The 20979-nt window shown below is 38.9% G+C and overlaps 1 protein-coding gene across 1 annotated transcript; it reads left to right on the top strand.

Annotated features, from left to right (window-relative positions):
- Nucleotides 1-2801: 2801 nt before the first annotated feature.
- Nucleotides 2802-5088, top strand: LOC131167886 (1-aminocyclopropane-1-carboxylate oxidase homolog 1-like). Its single transcript, XM_058126921.1, has 3 exons — nt 2802-3499; nt 4049-4370; nt 4551-5088. The coding sequence occupies exons 1-3, from the start codon at nt 2955-2957 to the stop codon at nt 4800-4802; spliced, it is 1119 nt and encodes a 372-aa protein (XP_057982904.1). The 5' UTR covers nt 2802-2954; the 3' UTR covers nt 4803-5088.
- Nucleotides 5089-20979: the final 15891 nt, after the last annotated feature.

Genomic DNA, 20979 nt, shown 5'->3' with positions numbered 1-20979 from the left:
ACTTAAGCCATTCAACGCCAACACCAATGACCTGAGTAGAAGTCAGTTCAACAGAGCAGAGTTGAAGATAGTGCAACCTGACATACATGATGTTGAAGAGATCTTTGCAGACAGAAAGTTCATATCCTCAAGGAAGAAGCGGCAGAAGTTTCTAATGAAGTGGAAATACCTTGATGACAAAGATATCAGCTGGATTTTTGCGGAAGATATTCAACCGTTCGTGGACAAATTTGAAGTGTACTGACTTGTTCTGAGTTATGCTTCCAAGTGCAGTAGTGTCAAGTTGTATCAAGGATGAGTCCAGGATCGTATTCCAAAGGGACCACTGAGTATCAAAGTATTTACGCAAGTTTAGTGAAATCCTGTTGCTGAAAAATGGGGTTTGAAAATCTTTTTGGTCTTTTACGATTTTGAAAACAGTAAACAAAAGTGAGAGAAGGTTGAGTAAGCTATCAAAATGAAACTAAAATTTTATCAATTTTCCAAAAATGTAAACCTACTAACGCAATCAAATTAAACAGATTAACTGAAACAATTTTTACCAAACACTCGGGTTACAGGTCAATGTCTGCTTGCTTCCATCGTTTACTAATTCCCTAGGCCTTACTCCTCTTCTTGTTAATCCAATCAAGGCATTAATAAGATGAAATTTTATTACTAAACTCGAGTAAATTTGCCACATCCAAACGGAAGAAAATATAAACTCTCATTAAGCATCAACCGAATGTCGTGTAAATTAGTTGATGAAAATCCTAGATTAAATCAAGGTTTTGATGTGCCCAACGTCAACAACAAAACAAGAAATAAGAGCCAGCGATTTATCAACGATGCCTTAAATTTTCGGTTTCAACCAAATAAAAGGTTAGCAATAATATTTTAGGGAAACAAATAAACCATGGAACGCAAACGAGATCGACCCACAACCCGAGTTACCGAACTTAGCCACTCATGCTTGCAATAAAAAAAACAAGTATGGAAATCCTGGTCTACTTAAGGAAATACCTAAACACGCATTAGTAAAGATGGCAACTACAAATAAGGAATTAAAACATGCAATGGAAACTCAATCAAACTCACACACACACACTAAAAATCAAACCTTTAATATGGATCAATAATTCAAACCAAGAACTCGAACAAAAATGCAAACACATTAAAAATCTAAACTTTGAATGATACTGAAAAATAAAAATACGAACTTTAACAAAACTGAAAAATATGAACTTTGGCGAAACTGACCCTAACTAAATTAATTAAATAACTTGGAACATTAAACTAATCTTGGAAAAATATTTAACCGAAAGAGAATAAAAAAAAAACAATTAAACTTCAATAATAATGGAACACCCTATATAATATTCAAAACCTAAAAATAACATTAAACTCAAATAAAAAGTTAACAATATTCAAAGTAATAATGAAAGAAAGAGAAAAGATAAGAGAGAGAAAGAAAGAAACTGCAGGGGAATTTCTGGCCGGAAAGATGTGCAGAGGCAGCTTGCTTGTTGTGGTGCTAGTGTGGGACTTGCTGGACTGGCCGAGAGCAGTGGCCTGCTGGTCTGGAAGAAGAGCCGAGGGTGCTTCACGGGTCTTGCAGCAGATTGAAGCGCAGCAGGAGTGCTCGGGAGACAGGGAGGGGCAAAGCTAAAAAAATAGCAGGGAAAGAAAGAAGAACATAGGAGGAGGGAAAAGAGAGCAGGGAAGAAACTAGTGCGCGGGGGCACACCCTGAACAGGGGAAGAAAAGAAGGAATAAATAGGATAGGTGGACAGAAGCCCTATGACCCGCTGGTAGGTAATCCGACCCGACCCGGCCATGCACGGCTGGGTCACATCAACACAAATATGTATATATATTTATATATTTTCAGTTTTTATTCTTCAAGAACACGGTCTATTTTGACCTCCTTGGAGCCCGTTTCTCACAAAACTCAAAAGATGAAAGTTGTAGATAATCCTTTCCTCTTTCTCCAGAAATTTGAATCATTTTTATCGGAGATCGGATGAAAAAGTTATGTACAAAATAAGAACAGGTGTCGGTATTAGCTCCCGGGACTTTTCCTGTGACAAAAAAATACCAAAAATTCATAAATTGTGCAATGAAACTCAAGAATACTAAATTCGACACTTTGTTAAAATATTAGACATAATTGGACATTTAATTAAAAATATAAGCCGTAAAACCTGGGTTAAAGTCGTCCAATTACGCAGTTTCGGCACATAATCATGTACCTACCGCCAAAAGTCTACGAGGACGTCGACCACATAAGTGGGGGAGAATGTCATGAGCTAAGCTTGTTCAGGGCATTATGTTTGCCTGTGACCGCTTATCTCATGTGCTTGGGATGTATTTCCATCATGTAAATATTAGTGTAGAGTTATTTTCTGTTAGTAGAGTCTTTGTAAGCTAAATAAGGCAGTATGACTCCTCAGTCACTTTGATATTTCATAGTGTCAGGATGATAATTACATAAAAACCTCTTTAGGGGAGGGTAAGTGTTTATCAGTTATTGTAAAATTCACTAGCAATTGTCAACGTGCTTAACCTACTTGCATCCCTCGTTAAGTACATAATGTCAACGGAGGATTTGTTAATGAATTACGTTTGTTTCAATGTTTACTGCTTGCTTGTTACAACTTTCATAAATTGATTACTGTTTCTGCTGTTATTTGAATAAATGCTAATGAAAGTATTTCGTTGATGAATGTTGGTAAATGATAGACTGGCTAGTTAATAAGAGTGCTTTAACTAGCGCTGCACGGCCCTTCACAAAATAGTGGACCGTGACACCTATGCCTGCCAATAGGAATGCCACATAATCGCTCGCCTCTCATCTTATCCTCAGCTCACCTCACCCTCTTCTGCCCCAAATTTCATTCTTAATTTCCCAATCCCAACATTTCAAGCACACTTCCAGTTCCTGAGTCAACATCACAAAATTTACATATCTGTCAATGGATGATTCTCTTCATCATCAACAAGCTTCAGCTTTAGTTTCAGCGCAGAACGAGTCATGCTATGACAGAGCAACAGCGATCAAGACCTTCGACGACTCAAAAGCCGGCGTCAAGGGGCTGGTCGACGCCGGCATTGAGAAAATCCCAGAGTTCTTCGTTTCGCCGCCGGAGGAAGTATCGGATTCGGGGCCGACCCACCTCCAGATTCCGTTGATAGACCTAACCGGCGCTCGCGGAGACGCGTTTCGACGGAAGACAATCGTGGACGAGGTCCGGCGGGCGTCGGAGACGTGGGGGTTTTTCCAGGTACTGAATCACGGGATGGGGAAGGAGGTGTTGCCAGAGATGATTGAAGGAGTGCGCAGATTTAACGAGCAGCCAACGGAGGTGAAGATGAGATATTACACGCGGGATGTGAAGAAAGTGAGATTTAACAGTAATTTTGATCTTTATCAGTCCAAGGCTGCCAATTGGAGAGACACTCTGCTCTGCAGCATGGCTCCGGATCCCCCTAGCTCTGAAGAGTTGCCGGAAACCTGCAGGTATTGATTTGCCTGGTTAGTGTGTAAACTGTTTGATATGATCTCTGTTTTTTTTTTTTCGATGCAATTCCGTGAAAAGATTGGCGTTGGCCATTGTCTGCTGACTCTGCTTTGCTAGTTTTGAGTTTCAGTTGACAGATTTCAGTTGCTTTTAGTTTTCGTTTTTGGGTTAACTTTTGGTTTTTGTTTTGATTTCTGTTTCATAAACCTGCAGGCATTGATTAGACTAGTTAGTGTAGAAACTGTTTGATATGATCTCCGTTTTTTTGTTTTTGTTGCAATGCGGCGAAGAGATTGGCATTGGAAACTCTCTGCTTTGCTAGTTTTGAGTTTCAACTGACAGATTTGAGTTGGTTTAATTTTTGGTTTTTGTTTCATAATTTTTGACAGAGATACAAAATAGATCTAGCAGGCGAAAAAAAAAAAAAAAAAACTCACTACCCAAAAATCCCAACCAGCTACAAAATTCATAAATTCGATTTCATCTGTCCCGATTCCATTCTATTCTTTAACTCGTTTCGGATAAGGTTCATGTTGCACAAATTGCAGGGAGATCATAATGGAGTACTCAAAGAAAGTTAGGGAGTTGGGACACACCCTATGTGAGCTGCTAGCAGAGGCTCTTGGGCTCCATCCAAATCACCTGATAGACATGGATTGTGCAGCGGGGCATACCCTTTTTTGTCACTACTACCCCGCTTGCCCCGAGCCCGGCCGAACTTTAGGAACTAGCAGGCACTCTGATCCCGATTTCTTCACCATCCTTCTGCAGGACCAAATCGGTGGCCTCCAAATATTTCATCAGAATCAGTGGGTTCATATTTCTCCCTTGGCAGAAGCCTTGGTAGTTAATCTTGGAGACCTAATACAGGCAAACACCACTACTTCTCCACAACTCATTAAAGTTGATTTTTGCATTTGGCACTTGAATCTTCACATATGGCAACTAAAAAGGGCAATTTCTTTCTATTGGGATGGTTCAAAACATATGAAAGTAAATATTACTTATTTTGTTTTCTTTCTTCTGGTCTTTTGGGTATGATTGCTGCAGCTGATATCTAATGACAAGTTCAGAAGTGCTGAGCATAGAGTTTTGGCTAATCGAGTCGGCCCTCGAATATCGGTGGCCTGCTTCTTCTCGACTCACTATCAGCCATCGAACAGGCTCTACGGTCCGATAGAGGAGCTGCTATCTGATGATAATCCTCCATTGTATAGAGAAACATTGGTGAGTGACTATGTTAGCTTTTACAACTCCAAAGGACTAGGCAGTGGTCGTGCACTGGACCATTTTAGGTTATGAAACTCATGAAAGAGAAGAAATAATGTATGTGGATGGATCTACCTAAATTAGTGGACAGCAAATTAGCCTACTACAGTCAAATTAGAAACAAGTGAGTTGCATCATGAGTTGTGTTTTTAGACTTGTTTAAGGATTTTTCTCTTGATTCTTTTTTTTTTTTTCTGTGTATAAGAATTGATAAACTGTTTTAGTGAGCATGAGAGATTGGAAATTAGCGAGTTGATTTGTTTGGTAGGCAGAAAAGGGTATGGACATTAATAGAAATAAATAAATGGTTGTTGTAAAACACATATATCTTGAAAATAGGTTATAACTTTTGGTATGTTCACATAATGGTTCATTATGAAATTGACATTTAAGATGCCAATATAATTTTTATCTATATAAGGACATGTTTTACAACCAAATTATATAAAAAGATAATTAGCAATATCTAGTTTTTGAAGAACTAGACGGCTGAATTTCTATAACTCCAAATTTCTTTACTTTAATATTTCCTATATTTCTCTCTTTATTTATTTACAACACGTTATCAGCACGATCAAGTCTCTAATGGTATAACAGAATCTTTTAAGTTTTCGTTGGTACTATTCCAAGGTAAGAATCTTGTTTTTTAAACATTTGTTATCTATATTACTTTAGTTTTAACTATATCTCTTATCTTGAGTATGTGTCCTAAATGTTTTTATGTTGGAATATATGTGAGAATAACATTTCCATTTTAATATTTACCTAACTTTGAATTTTTATTTGTTTTTCAAAGTGACTTTATGATGTCAAACATCACAAAATTGAATTCGTTGCTTGTTATCTTTCCTAATTCTAAAATTTTATTTTTCATTTACTAGATCATACAAAATAAATTTGATAAAATGGAGGATGACATGTGTTTGGTGGACAGTGGCATGACTCACACAATTCTTTGTGTTAAAAAAATATTTCTTGCAATTAATATTAACTGAAATTAATGTTAATACAATATCTAGTTCTACAAATGTAATAGCGGGCTCTAGAAGAGTTCACATTATGTTTTCAAATTTAACAAAATTGTATATTGATGATGCGTTGTATTCTAGTAGATCCCGAAGAAATCTACTAAGCTTTAAAGATATATGTCGCAATGGATATCATGTTGAAACCAAAAATGAAGGAGATATGAAATATCTTTTAATTACATATACAGTTTCAAACCAGAAGATCATATTAGAAAATTTTTCAAAATTTTCATTTGACCTATATTGCACAAAAATAAGGATAGTTGAACCAAATTTTATGTATCGAAAGTGCTCTAAACTTAGAACTTTTATACTTTGGCATGATCATTTTGGCCATCTTGCTTTAACTATGATGCGACGAATCATTGAAAATACACATAGACATCCATTAAAGGATGCAAAAGTTCTTTTATTTGGTGATTATTTTTGTATTTCTTGTGCTCAAAGGAAAACTACTTGTTAGACATTCTCCATCCATCTTGCGGACCATTTCGATATTTCATGGTTTTAATTGATGTTTTTACTCAATGGTCACATGTTTGTCAACTTTCAACTCGTAATGTTACTTTTGTTAAATTTCTTGCTCAAATAATAAAGTTATGATCAAGTTTTCCTAATCATTCCATTCACACTGTCCGTTTAGATAATGCAGGTGAATTTTCTTTAAAAGCATTTTATGACTATTACATGTCAATAGGAATAAGTGTTGAACATTCTATTGCACATATTCATACACAAAATGGTTTAGCGGAATCCTTCATTAAGCATTTACAATTTATTGCCAGTGTCACGCCCTGAACCTGACATTGGGACCCAGGGTGTGATGTAGTAACCTAACCTGTCCCTATATTATACAAAACACAAATGATTCTATAATGAATAAGGGTCCGACCTCATGGGGTTTCCGTACACTCTATACACATTCACATACACGACATATACGCAGCAGAAAAGTTCATTCCATACATACATAGTACCATACCAGAGTCTATATAGATAGAGTCTAAGCTCCATAATACAAAACATAACCCAGGGTGCCAGCAATTACCCAAAACGACAACCCTGTTACAGTCCAAGTATTTACACTAGCACCCTATGCAGTACAACGACCACCACGCTCCCAACACAAGGACGCTAGTTCTAGTTACTCGAAGGACTTGAAAACATGTACGTACGATAGGGGTGAGACACCTCTCAGTAAGGAAGAATCAGGTTATATTGATGTGTGGCATATGAGTGTTATCATGACATATAAAATTATACACAATTTAGTTCCAGTATTTTCACAAAACAGTTCTCAACACACACATGATCAAGTAACCTCGTGTCGTCACACCCTTCAGCACGAAGTCGGCCTGCATTACACAGTGTCCCCGGCACATGGCGTAGCCCCAGGCTCCTATGGCATCGTACTGGTACATCTGGTGGATCCACACCCTTTGGTGATCAACCAGTAAGAGACAATATTTCACGCCCTCAGATATATAGTCGGACACTCCTGCCACTGGCAGGTGGTATTTCACACCCTCGGATATAGAGCCAAACACTCTTTCACAACCTAGAACAATTCAGAACTCACGTTCCTATATCACATTTCAGCAAATCACAACTCATGCATATTCATATAACAATTCATTCCACACTTATTTGGTAATCATAAATCATGATTTTCAAAATACAGTTTAAAACGAATCAAGGACCGACCATCTGCATAACACAATATATAACATAATATATTCACGGTTTTCCAGCAAAACTAGAGATGCAACCCGACACCCCTTTTTCCCAAAATTGTAACATGAAAATCCCGTAATTTTTACCCGTGAGATTTTCCCAAATAAGTAGCCAAAACACACACAGGATTGTGAACCATAGTTCTACCAAATCCGATTTCGAAAATAACCGATATAAACAGAATGTCCTTACCTTTCCCTGAAAATCCAATCTTGAACTCTACGGCTCCTAAACAGCGAACTGAGTTCCCAAAACCTATAAATCACAGTACAATACATACTTACAATTCCATTCTCTACATATCTACCAAAACAGAAATAAAAATCGAGTCTTACCTTGATTTTGAGTCAAAACCCGAAGATCTCAAAACGAAAATTCGTTCCACAGTACACGTAGAGATTTCTTCCCTGATCCTCGCAGTAACGTTGATTTGTCAATTCTTACAACGAACGACAAAGAAATCTAGAGAGAGAGAGTGTGGTTTCGAGTACTATAGGGAGGGAGGGAGGGAGGGAGAGAGAGAGAGAGAGAGAGAGAGAGCCTTGATAACTTAGCTTCTAAGTTATATATAGCACCATTGACTCGGCCAACTTCGTCGACGAGGTGACATCTTCGTCGACGAGCCAAAGAAGAAAATTCGTCGATGTAGCGATGGTCTCGTTGATGAGCCTGAGATTTCAGAATTTTCCAAAACCTCTTGGCTTCTCCTCGTCGATGAGCTTTTGCATTTCGTCGCCAAACAATAGAAGAGTCTTCGTTGACGAAATTCTGACTTCGTCGACAAAGCCTGCTCAATTTACTGTTTTACCCATTTCTTATTTATTTATTCCATATCTCACAGGTTGGGTTCATACAACCTCCTCTCTTTACAAAAATTTTGTCCTCAAAATTTGCAATCTCTCATTTACGAACTCATCCACACAACCAAATACGCATACTCGACTCTAGAAAGAGTCGGCGACCACTTACAATGCAGCCTCGTCACAATACATACATACATACTCTCACTTATGGCAGAGAAATACCGTAGTTACATGCATATACCGCCTCAGGAGTTCACAATACACATACTCGCAAAGACTAACCACCTATCACAATACAATACAAAAGCAGCATCATTCATACACACTCAACTATCACTACTATCCAAACTACCACTCAGAACAATTGTGAATATTTCCGGCGTATCTTCGCTTCCAATTCTCAATAAGCTTCCTTAACCTTGTGATTCCACCACAATACCTTCACTAACAGTATATCCTTGGTACGTAGCTTTTGAACTTTACGGTCTAAAACCTGAACGGGTACCTCCTCATATGCTAAAGTATCCCAAATTTCTAAGTTTTCGTAGCTAATAACATGCGACAGATCTGACATATACCTCCTCAACATAGATATGTGAAAAACATCGTGGATTCTCGAGAGCGCTAGGGGTAGTGCAATTCTGTAGGCTACCGGACCCACTCGCTCAAGAACCTCGAATAGTCTGATATACCTTGGGCTTAGCTTGCCTTTCTTCCCAAATCATCACCCCTTTCATCGGAGCGATTTTCAGGAATATTTTACCCCCCACCTCGAATTCCAACTCACGGTGGCGAACATCCACGTAACTCTTTTGCCGACTCTGAGCCGATTTAACCCTATCCCAGATCAAACCCACCTTCTTGCCGACCTGCTGCACGAGTTCAGGTCCTAAAACCTGACATTCACCAACCTTATCCTAATATAGAGGAGACTGACACCTCCGATCATACAGAGCCTCGAACGGTGCCATCCCAATGCTAACGTGGAATCTATTGTTATAGGCAAACTCTACAAGTGGCATAAACTGCATCCAACCACCACTGAAGTCTAACACGTAAACCCGTAACATATCCTCTAAGATCTATATTGTTCTCTCCGATTGTCCATCAGTCTGTGGGTGGAATGTGGTACTGAAAGTAAGCTTCGACCCCAGTGCATCTTGCAAACTCTTCCAGAATCGAGAGGTGAACCTCGGGTCTCAATCTGACACAATGAACACTGGACCCCGTGCATTCTGACTATCTCATGCACGTACAAGTCTGTTAGCCTACTCAAAGGGTAGCTAACCTTCATCGATAAAAAGTGAGCAGATTTCGTTAACCTGTCCACGATTACCCAAATGACATTCTGCCCGTGAAGCGCTGGCGGTAATCCGGTAATGAAGTCCATGGAAATATGCTCATATTTCCTCTCCGAAATAGCTAAGGGCTGTAACGGCCCTACCGACCTCTGATGTTCAGCTTTCACCTACTGACATGTTAGACATCGCTTTATGAACTGAGCAATATCCCTTTTCATACCACTCCACCAAAAGGTCTCACGCAAATCCTGATACATCTTCGTGCTACTTGGATGTACCGTATACAAAGAATGATGCGCTTCCTCCAAAATCGTCATTCTAATCTCATCGTCATTTGGAACAAACAGCCTAGTTCCAAATCTCAACACACCTCCCTCAAAGATGTTAAATTCCACAGCTAACCCCTGCTGCACTTTCTCCATAGTCTCAACCAACTCCGCATCACTAGCTTGTGTGGTTTTAATACGCTTAAACAAAGTCGGCTGGATCACTAAGCTAGCAATGAAGGCCCGATGATCTCCAACCACCAACTCTATACCAAGGCTTTCTAGATCCTGTCTGATATGATGTTGAGCTACAACTGCAGATACTGTCGTATGCTCCGACTTCCACTCAACGCATCAGCTACCACGTTAGCTTTCCCCGGGCGATAACTGATGGTGCAATCGTAGTCTTTGATCAGCTTAAGTCACCTCTGCTGCCTCATGTTCAACTCCTTCTGCGTGAAAAGTACTTGTGGATTTTATGGTTAGTGAAAATCTCACACTGAACACCATACAGGTAGCGTCGCCATATCTTCAGTGCATAAACTACAGCTGTAATGACCTAGCCTTTTACACGAACCCAGGTGGCTACCGAACATACAAAATACTTGTATCTGATAAACATGCATGAACAACCCGCCTTAACCAGGGACATACAGATATAAATCATACATAATTTTGATGTAAATGTCGCGGAAAAACATAAACATCCATTGGGATTTCTATTAGTCTTATACCAGAGTTTACTAATACATCTATAATTACATAAAATCAGACATAGAATAAATCCTGTTATTACAACCCTCTAAAAAGGACTTTCATCTAGGTTTAATACAAGATTCAAATGCTTACGTAAGCAAACCAAAGATAATCTCCCTAATCCCTTTAGCTAGTAGGACCGACGTACTGATGGACCTGAAAACAAAAGTTGTATAATAGGGTGAGACACCTCTCAGTAAGGAAAAAAGTGTTACAACAGTGTGTGACTGCATATATGCACATTTTCATACAAACTCATACGTTTGAAACATTTGTTTATAATACTCTATCGTATAACATTTATCAGCACAACAAATATTTAAATCATGCATATGAATATTAGAACAACTACCAGCTTGTCATACATGTATTGCCTATTTACCTCGTGGCACGGGTTGTGCACTGAAATCTCCAACAATGACCTGTTCATGCAGGCATATGTCAAGTATCTATATATAGTCCGACTACCCCCATCTGGTTTATTATTTCACTAGTGGTTTCATTACACCTGCTAGTCGACCATCTATGTACCCACACTGATTTTAAACATGAGTGGTTGCACTGTACCCTTCCAGCTGAGGAATATTTTCTGCTAGTTAGAGTATCTTTCAACCCCTATTACTGAAGCTTTTTCATTTTCTTACACTGAAGTATCTTTCAACCCCTATTACTGGAGTATCTTTCAACTCCTTTAGTAGAAAGTTGTGGTTCCATTTATCATATATACAATTTATAACAAAGTATAGTAACCTGTGCAATTCCAATAGTTTCACAAACTTAATTAATCATATCAGGTTCAAATCAGCGCCTATCCACTCGGTTTACTCCTTTTTACAAATACTGCTCGGTGTATCATTGGCCTCTGTTTTCCACATACTTAGTATAACAAATTAGAACTCCATTCCCATAATCTATATTAATAGTATAGAAAATTCATACGTATCCATTTCAACATATATCACACGAGTTTAATCCAAAAATCCGCTAAATGATATAAATCCAGTAAACATCATTTGAAAGGAAAAGTAAAGGATTCAAGCATCTCTTATTACAATATAAATGCAAATAAGTGATTTTCATAAGGTTTGGAGATCATACGCCAAAATCTTCGTTTTTACCAAAAATCGTAAAACCAACATTTCTACTCGGTAGAATTTAGTAAATAAGCAGTTAATTATACATGTAAATATAAACTAGCTTTTTAGCAGTTTAGTTTTCCAAAAATACTGTTGTAATCAAATTCCCCTTACCTTAAACCTAAAAATGAAATCACGAATGGTATGGTCCAAAACAACGACCTTGGATCCTCGAAACCTAAAAACCACAGAATATTACCTCACTGCAATCCCGACTACTATACAAATACCTAATCGAAATCAAAATCAAATCCTTACCTTGATTTTTGGGGAAACCCCGAAAATCTTCAAAACGACGATCTGATCCTCTATAGTTGTAGAGTTTTTCCTTCTGATCCACGCAGAAACCTTCAATCGTTGAAACGGACGACGAATGGCGAAGGATCTTAGAGAGAGAGGGGGACAAAATGAGAGAGAGAGAGAGAGAGAGAGAGAGAGAGAGAGAGAGAGAGAGAGAGTGAGTGAGAGAATTTATAGAATAAAACCTAACTTAACCTTTAAGTAATCTAAATAAATATCTCCTCCAAGATATTTATATACAAATATCTCAAAATATCTCCTTTTAAAATATCTTCTCCAAAATATCTATTCCAAAATATCTATCTATTTATTTATTTATTTATTATTCATTATTTATTTATTTATTTATTTATTTATTATTATTATTATTATTATTATTATTATTATTATTATTATTTTCGAGGTCGGGTTACTACGATCTCCCCTCCTTATAAGAATTTCGTCCCCGAAATTCACCAACTGATACCAAGCATACTCTACCTTATGTTGGAGACCTACAAAAGAGTCGGCAACCATCCTCAAAGCAGCTCCAACCTGAATTTATTATCTACCCTCGCTTATGGCAGAGGAATACCGTGATTACAATGTGATGCTTCAGAAGATTACACACACACAAAACTCTCCCGAAGACCATACCACCTATACTACTATACATAACTACGTACCATCCGAAAATAACTGCAGGTACTTCTAGCATATCTCTGACTCTAACTCCCATAAAGCTTCCTCCACTGCATGGTTACGCCATAATACATTCACTAGCGGTATTTTCTTAGTTTGTAATTGCTGAACTTTCTAATCTAATATCAGTACTGGTACCTCCTCATATGATAAAGTCTCATTGATCTCTAGAAGTTCGTAACTCAACACGTGCGAAGTATCCGACACGTACTTCCTCAGCATCGAGACGTGAAACATGTCATGAACTCTAGATAGTGCTGGTGGTAAAACACCGAACCTATCCTTTTCAGGACTTCAAAACGCCCGATATACCGAGAACTTAACTTTCCCTTCTTTTCGAACCTCATCACCCCTTTCATCAGAGCGATCTTAAGAAAAACCATATCCCTTGCCTCAAATTCCAGCTCTCGAAAACGAGTATCAGCATAACTCTTTTGTCAACTCTGAGCTGCCTTGATTCTTTCCCTGATCAACTCAACCTTTGCAGAGGCCTGCTGAACCAGTTCCGGACCCACTACCTGCCGCTCGCCTACTTGATCCCAGAACAACGGAGATCGACACCGACGACCATACAGTGCCTCATAAGGTGCCATCTCTATGTTAGCCTAGTAACTATTGTTATATGCAAATTCGACAAGCGGTAAATACCGTATCCAACTATCACCAAAATCCAGTACACAAGTCCGCAACATATCCTCCAATGTCTGAATAGTCCTCTCAGACTGTCCCATCTATCTGCGGGTGGAAAGATGTACCGAACGTCAGTTGTGATCCTAAGGCATCTTGTAGACTCTTCCAGAAACGAGACGTAAAATGAGGATCTTGGTCTAAAACAATAGAAATAGGAACACCGTGTAGTCGTACAATCTTTTACACGTATAGCTCTGCCAGCCTATTCAAAGAATAGCTGACTTTGATTGGTATGAAATGTGCAGTCTTCGTCAGTCGATTGACTCAAACGTAAATGAGCAGCTCGGAAGCTATCCCAAGTATAGGAGTTCTGTTGTGTCATATTAAGCCCAATGGCTAGATCGTCTCCTTAGGGAATGCGTTTTAATATCAGATTTTACGTCTTTCCAATCGAAATTAAAAAGATACTGAACTCGGTTCAGATTCGGGATCTCAAGATTGTTCAATTTCACTTTTGACAAATTAAATAACACACAATTTAAACCCTAAAACTAACATTCACTAAATTAAAAAGCAAGAATGAAAACCCTAACCTACTTAAGGAAGTACTGAAACATGCATTAATTAAAAATGGCAACTTCAAACAAGGAAATAGAGTATACAATGGAAACTTAATCAAATATACACACGCGCGCAATTAAAATTCGACCTTTAACACGAACACAGAACTCGAATTAAAATTAGACTATCAATCAACCTAAACAATAACGTGACACAATAAATAAATAAACACGAACTTTGTATTTTATTTTATTTTTCTATATTTTTTTTATTTTTATCTTAGACTTCATTAATTAAACACATAAATTCAATAAACTTTAATATTAAAAAGAACTATAATTAAAAGAGCATCTAAATAAATGATAAAGAAAAAAATAGAATAAAAAAACCAAGTCTTTAATAAATTCCAATGAGTAAAAACAAAATAACAATTAACATAAAATAAATAAATAAAAAAACAAGAAGAAGAAGGAGATGAGAGAGAGAGAGAGAGAGAGAGAGAGAGAGTAAGCTCGGGTCTGGGGGGCTGGAGTCGTGCAGCAACAGCAGGCTGGCTGGAGGAGTTGCTCGACTGCGGTGACTCGTGGGCAGTCCGGAGGTTGCTCTGCAGGTGGCTCACAGTCGCTGGCCGTCTGGTGTGGCAGCAAGGGGCTGTTGCTGGTGCTGGCCGACGGCTCTGGCTTGAGGGAGTCTGTTCGGAGCCGTTGGGAGAGTTGCAGAGGGCAGAGCTAGAACTGGTCAGCAGGAAAACAGAGGAGGGGAAAGAGGGGAAATGAGAAGAAGAAAGAGGAAGAGAGAACAATAGAGGGGGAGAACGAGAGATAAGGAGAGAAAGAGGGTTAGAGGAAGGGTTGAGGGAGAGTGTAAACTAAGCTAAATAGAGGAAGAGAGGGAGAATAAGGAAGAAGGGAGGCAAAAGTGGTGCGGGGGCACGAAGCAGGGGAGCTTAAATAGGAGGCATTGGGTGCCCTAGACCCGGATGGCACTAACCCGACCCGGCCATGCATGGCCGGGTCATATAAAATATTCATTCAAATATATTTTTTTATTTTTTTATTTTTTTTGTTCTTTGTTCATTGCAAATCTGACTCTTCTAGAGCCCATTTATCGCAAAACTCAAAACACAAAAGTTGTAACTAATCTTTTCCTCTTCCTCTAGAAATTTGAATCGTCTCAATCGGAGCTCAGACGGAAAAGTTATGCACGAAATACGAACAGGTGTCGGTTTTAGTTCCCGGGAATTTTTCTGCGACAAAAAAAATTACCAAAACTTCATAAATAGTGCAATAAAATTCAAGAATGATGATTTTGGCACTTTATTAAAATATTGGACATTTAATTAAAAATATAAACCGTAAAATTCGGGTTAAACGTTCAATTACGCAGTTTTGACGCGTAATCACACCCCCCAACTAACGTTTTGCTAGTCTCTAACAAATGACGTGAATGAATCTCAGGGTGGTGTCTAGAACTAAATACTCTGGTGATCATGAAATCAATGCACATGCGATATAACTATATCACTTCACATACAAGAGCATAACTGAATTTCACACAAGCTCGTTCATATTCAATACACACGACTCCAAAGCACGTCACTCATGCAAGTTTCATCGTTTATATGTGATTTGAGAGTAGTATATCACATGAAGTTAATCAATGGCGCATTCAGAGTTAATGCACTCATATAAGTTCGAGTATAAACAGGTAAACTCTCGAGGTGTGTATGATGTGTGTGACTCAGTACACCTAGGACGCCAGTGGGCACCTACAGAACGGTCGCTTTGACTCGGCCTAACTGGTATACCCTAAAAAACACTCAAAGGAACGAGTTCACTCGTCATATGTGAGGAGGAGTGTCGCGATCAAACATCCCACATATTAAAAGGAACAACGTTAAGTATATGGAGTGGACTAGTCTGGAAAGGATCTAGCCTATCTATGAGGTGTCGGGTCCTTCACCCTAGCATCTTCTTACCTACTCGTCATATCCAACTGAGATCACCTAGATCAACTCATTCACAAACTTGTCGTGAACACACCTGAGGCATTAATCGGTTGAAGAATCTTCATACGTAGAAAATATGTGTCGTCCTTGACTTTTTATGATATGTATTTAGACCGGCACTGACATTTTATTTCATGCGCATGTGTATTGCTTATTCTTTATTTTGCTCATTCTTCATTTTCTGTCTTTTCTTGATCAATTAGGACAATCATAACACTTCTTTTGTAATCTTCATACCATCAATGGGAATTGAGCTCGAATAGGAGTTCATGAACTAAGTCTATCTCTAAGGGTGGCTCAGCCTTCATATTTTGAGTAGGCTACAAGACCTAAGTTTCTATCTCCCCACTAGGTGTCACCTCTAAGCTAGCAAATCAAAACATAGACTAATGTACAAAGGAATCATCTAGAAAAAGAGAATTGAGTTCCATGAACTCTGATTTGATATTAACGCTCAAAAGGACGATAATAGCTCAAGAATATCTCACAAAGGTGTCATAGTCGCCACCGGTGTTCTCTCAATGCTCACAGGAAACCCTAAGTGCAATGAATCACGTGAATGTGTTTATTTAGTCTCGTGAGATGCATGTAGATATAGGAAATTATATAGTCAAATTAACACGAATGTACTACCAATCAATTTTTCATGGAGTCATAAAATCATATAAAGAGAAACTATGCATGATTAACTCAAGTGTGTAATTCGTAAGTTATACATGAGCATGTGAAAGGTATACACAGTGTTAAGTATGACATAGTGCAGTGTAATTCCTTCAGTACTCCTCCTTTATTTCTCTCTTTCTTTTTGATTTTTTTTTAATATGAAACTCGGTACGTGTACGTGCACAGTGTCACATGCGAATGCTCACCCCCCCCCAAACTAAAGTGGAACATTGTCCTCAATGTGAAAGCGCAGGGGAAATAAAATTGTGCACGATAAACAACTAATGGAAAAGTACTATTGACTAATGTAACAAGAAAGAAAAAGAAAAAACACAACTAAAACAAATAAACGAAAAAAAATAAAAATAAAAAAAAATAAAAAGAAAACAGTAGCATTGAAAGGTCAGAGGACTCCCCTTTTGCAAGACCTCTTTGTCGACATCGAATGAGGTCATGAAAGGCTTTAGGCGCTGTTCATTGACTGTGAAGTGGTTACCATTCTTTGGATCTACAATCTCTACCCCACCATGAGAATGAACTTTTGCAACAATATACGGACCACCCCATCGGGATTTCAATTTCCCAGGAAACACATGCAGTCGGGAGTTATAGAGTAGCACTTGTTGAGAAGGAAAAAGTTGTTTTTCTTTGATGTTCCTATCATGTAGCAACTTCATCCGCTCCTTAGCCAAACGAGCATTATCATAAGCATCCCTTCGAGATTCTTCAAGCTCGCATACCTGCAATTTTCTTAAACCTATGGCATCATCAAGTGAAAGGTTAATCTGTTTGATAGCCCATAACGCACGATGCTGAATTGCAACAGGTAAATGACATGCCTTACCGTATACTAACCTGTAGGGAGACATCCCTAAGTTTGTCTTGAAAGCTGTTCGGTAGGCCCACGGTGCGTCAACAAGTTTTTCTGACCAGTCCTTACGATTAGGACGCACGGTTTTCTCAAGGATCGTTTTGATCTCTCTATTGGCCAATTCAGCTTAACCATTGGTCTGAGGGTGGTAAGGGGCGGAAACTTTGTGGGTTACACCATATTTTTGCATGAGTTTTTCAAAAGGTTTGTTACAGAAATGGGACCCTCCATCACTAATGATTGCCTTGGGCATGCCAAAGCGTGCAAATAACTCTTTGAGAAAACGTATGACAACCTTGTGGTCATTAGTCCGACAAGGTATTGCCTCCACCCATTTAGAAACATAGTCCACAGCGACCAAAATGTAAGAATGCCCAAAAGAAATGGGGAAAGGTCCCATAAAATCAATACCCCAATAATAAAAAATCTCAAGAATCAATATGGGAGACATAGGCATTTCATTCTTGGCAGTAATTTTTCCTAATTTTTGACAGGCCTCACATGCTTTACAAAAATTTTCAACATCTTTAAACATGGTAGGCCAGTAAAGTCCACTTTGTAATATTTTTGAAACAGTTTTCTTAGCAGCAAAGTGGCGTCCACATGTCCCACCATGGCACAAATGCATCACGGAACTAAACTCATCATCTGGAACACATCTACGCACCAACTGGTCGGAACAATATTTGAATAGGTATGGATTATCAAAATAATAATGTCTTACCTCAGTTAGGAACTTACGCTTGTCTTGAGTGAGCCAATGGTCTGGCATCCGGTCGGTGACGAAATAATTCACAATATCGGCGAACCATGGAGTGCGTGACACAGCAAAGAGACGTTCATCAGGAAAGTCATCATTCAAGGGAGGGGACACCAGTACCTCGGGTAGCTGCAACCGAGAAAGATGGTCAGCTACAACGTTTTCCACGCCCTTTTTATCGCGTATGGTGATATCGAATTCCTGGAGGAGTAGAATCCACCTGATCAACCTGGGCTTGGCGTCCTTCTTTGCTAATAAATATTTCAAAGCAGAGTGGTCAGTAAAAATAATGACAGGTGCACCAATGACATAAGAGCGAAATTTTCCTAAAGCAAAAACAACAGCTAACAACTCCTTCTTAGTGGTAGTATAATTTCTCTGAGTATCATTCAAAGTTCGACTGGCATAATAAATAACCGACGGCTTGTTATCAATTCGTTGACCTAGAACCGCACCAAGAGCGTAATCGCTAGCGTCGGTCATGATCTCAAATGGCAAGTCCCACCGAGGAGGTTGCATGATAGGCGCAATAGTCAAATGTCGCTTTAGTGTTTCAAGGGCCTGTTGACAATCATCAGTCCACAAAAATTCAGTTTCATTTTGCAACAAGGTACATAATGGTTTAGCAATACCACTGAAACCCTCAATAAAGTGTCTATAGAAATCGGCATGACCAAGAAAGGAGCGAATATCCTGGACCGTCTTAGGGACAGGTAACTGAGAAATTAGCTCTACCTTGGCCCTGTCAACTTCTATACCACGTTCAGAAACCAAATGTCCAAGTACTAAACCACTACGTACCATAAATTGACATTTTTCCCAGTTTAGAAGTAAATTCTTTTCCTCACATCTTTTCAAAATCGCAATTAAATGTGTCAAACAATGATCAAAAGACTTACCGAACACAGAAAAGTCATCCATAAAAATTTCGCACATATCATCTATCATATCAGAGAAAATACTCATCATACAGCGTTGGAAAGTAGCAGGGGCATTGCATAGACCGAATGACATTTTGCGGAAAGCAAAGGTGCCAAAGGGACAAGTGAAGGTAGTCTTCTCTTGGTCCTCAGGTGCTACGACAATTTGATAGTAACTAGAAAATCCATCCAAGAAACAATAAAAAGAATTACCAGCTACTTTCTCTAATATCTGATCTAGGAAAGGTAACGGGAATGATCTTTTCGGCTAGCCGAATTCAATTTACGATAATCAATGCACATTCTCCAACCCTTTACTTTCCTAGATGGGATCAATTCTCCATTAGCATTTTCAATGACAGTCAAATCAGATTTTTTTGGAACTACCTGTGTTGGGCTTACCCATTTGCTGTCGTAGATTGGATAGATGATGTCAGCAGTTAATAATTTTAGCACTTCATTTTTTACCACCTCTTTCATGGCTGGATTCAGCCTCCTTTGTGCATCTCAAACTGGTTAAGCGTCTCCTTCGAGGAAGATGTTATGAGTGCAAATGGAAGGGTCGATACCCTTGATGTCAGCGATAGTCCATCCAATCGCTCCTCGATGCTCTCGAAGTACCTGCAATAATTTAATTTCTTGTTCAAGAGTAAGGTGTGAAGAAATTACCACAGGGAATGTGTCATCTACTGGACCCAAGAAAGCATATTTCAGCTCGGTAGGCAATGGTTTCAACTCAAGCGTTGGAATTTCTTCTGCGGACGACTTCAGAATTTCTGGTAGGTCAATGGCCTCAAATGTAGGCTTACGCCAACTACTTGTATAACTCGCATCAAACATATGAGGACCACTATCTGGGATCTGCTCTTCTGATTCTAGCAATAATTCATCAATCCCTTCAAACTGCGCAAAAGAGTCATTTTCAAGTGCGGCATCGACATCGAGTACCGACAGTAGCTCTGAAGTGTCTAAGTCATCTATCACATCAACTGCATGAGTATTTGCGTCATCACACCCACTTGACATCCTATGAGCATTAAAAACATTCATTTCCAGTGTTATGTTCCCAAATGTGAGCTTCAGGACTCCGCTCCGACAGTTAATCAGGGCGATTGAAGTAGCAAGGAATGGTCGCCCCAAAATGACAGGAGCCTGATAAATGGTGGAAACAGGCTGCTGCATATCTAAAACAACGAAATCCACGGGATAGTAAAATTTGTTAACCTGAACCAAAACATCCTCAACAATACCTCGTGGAGCCTTTACAGATCTGTCTGCCAACTGTAGCATCATAGTAGTTCTCTTCAATTCACCTAAACCCAGCTGGTCATATAATGAAGACAGAAGTAGATTCACACTACTCCCAAGGTCAAGTAGAACTCTCCCGATACGAGATTCACCGATCATGATTGGTATTGTAGGGGAGCTAGGATCTCTAAGTTTCTGTGGAGTCTGACTAAGAATCAATGCACTGACCTGCTCAGTTAAGAAAGCCTTTTTCTTCATGTTCAGTTTCATTTTTACGGTGTATAGGTCTTTTAGAAATTTTGCATATGCAGGGATCTGCTGTATGGCATCTAAGAGTGCAATATTGATTTTTACCTGCTTGAATATCTCTTGAATCTCCGTATGATACTTGTTCTTTTGTCCAGATGTCAAACGTTGAGGGTATGGTACCACAGGTTGGTATTCCTTAACTGACTCATCCTCTTTATTATCTGACTTTGTTAAACTTGAGCTGGCCTCATCTAATTTTTCTTTTCCTTTATCTGTCTCATTTGTCACCTCAGGT

The sequence above is a fragment of the Malania oleifera genome, chromosome 11 (assembly GCF_029873635.1).
Source record: "Malania oleifera isolate guangnan ecotype guangnan chromosome 11, ASM2987363v1, whole genome shotgun sequence".
Classification (NCBI taxonomy): Eukaryota; Viridiplantae; Streptophyta; class Magnoliopsida; order Santalales; family Ximeniaceae; genus Malania; species Malania oleifera.
The sequence above is the reverse complement of the archived record's forward strand: the minus strand, read 5'-3'. Positions and strand labels throughout refer to the sequence as shown.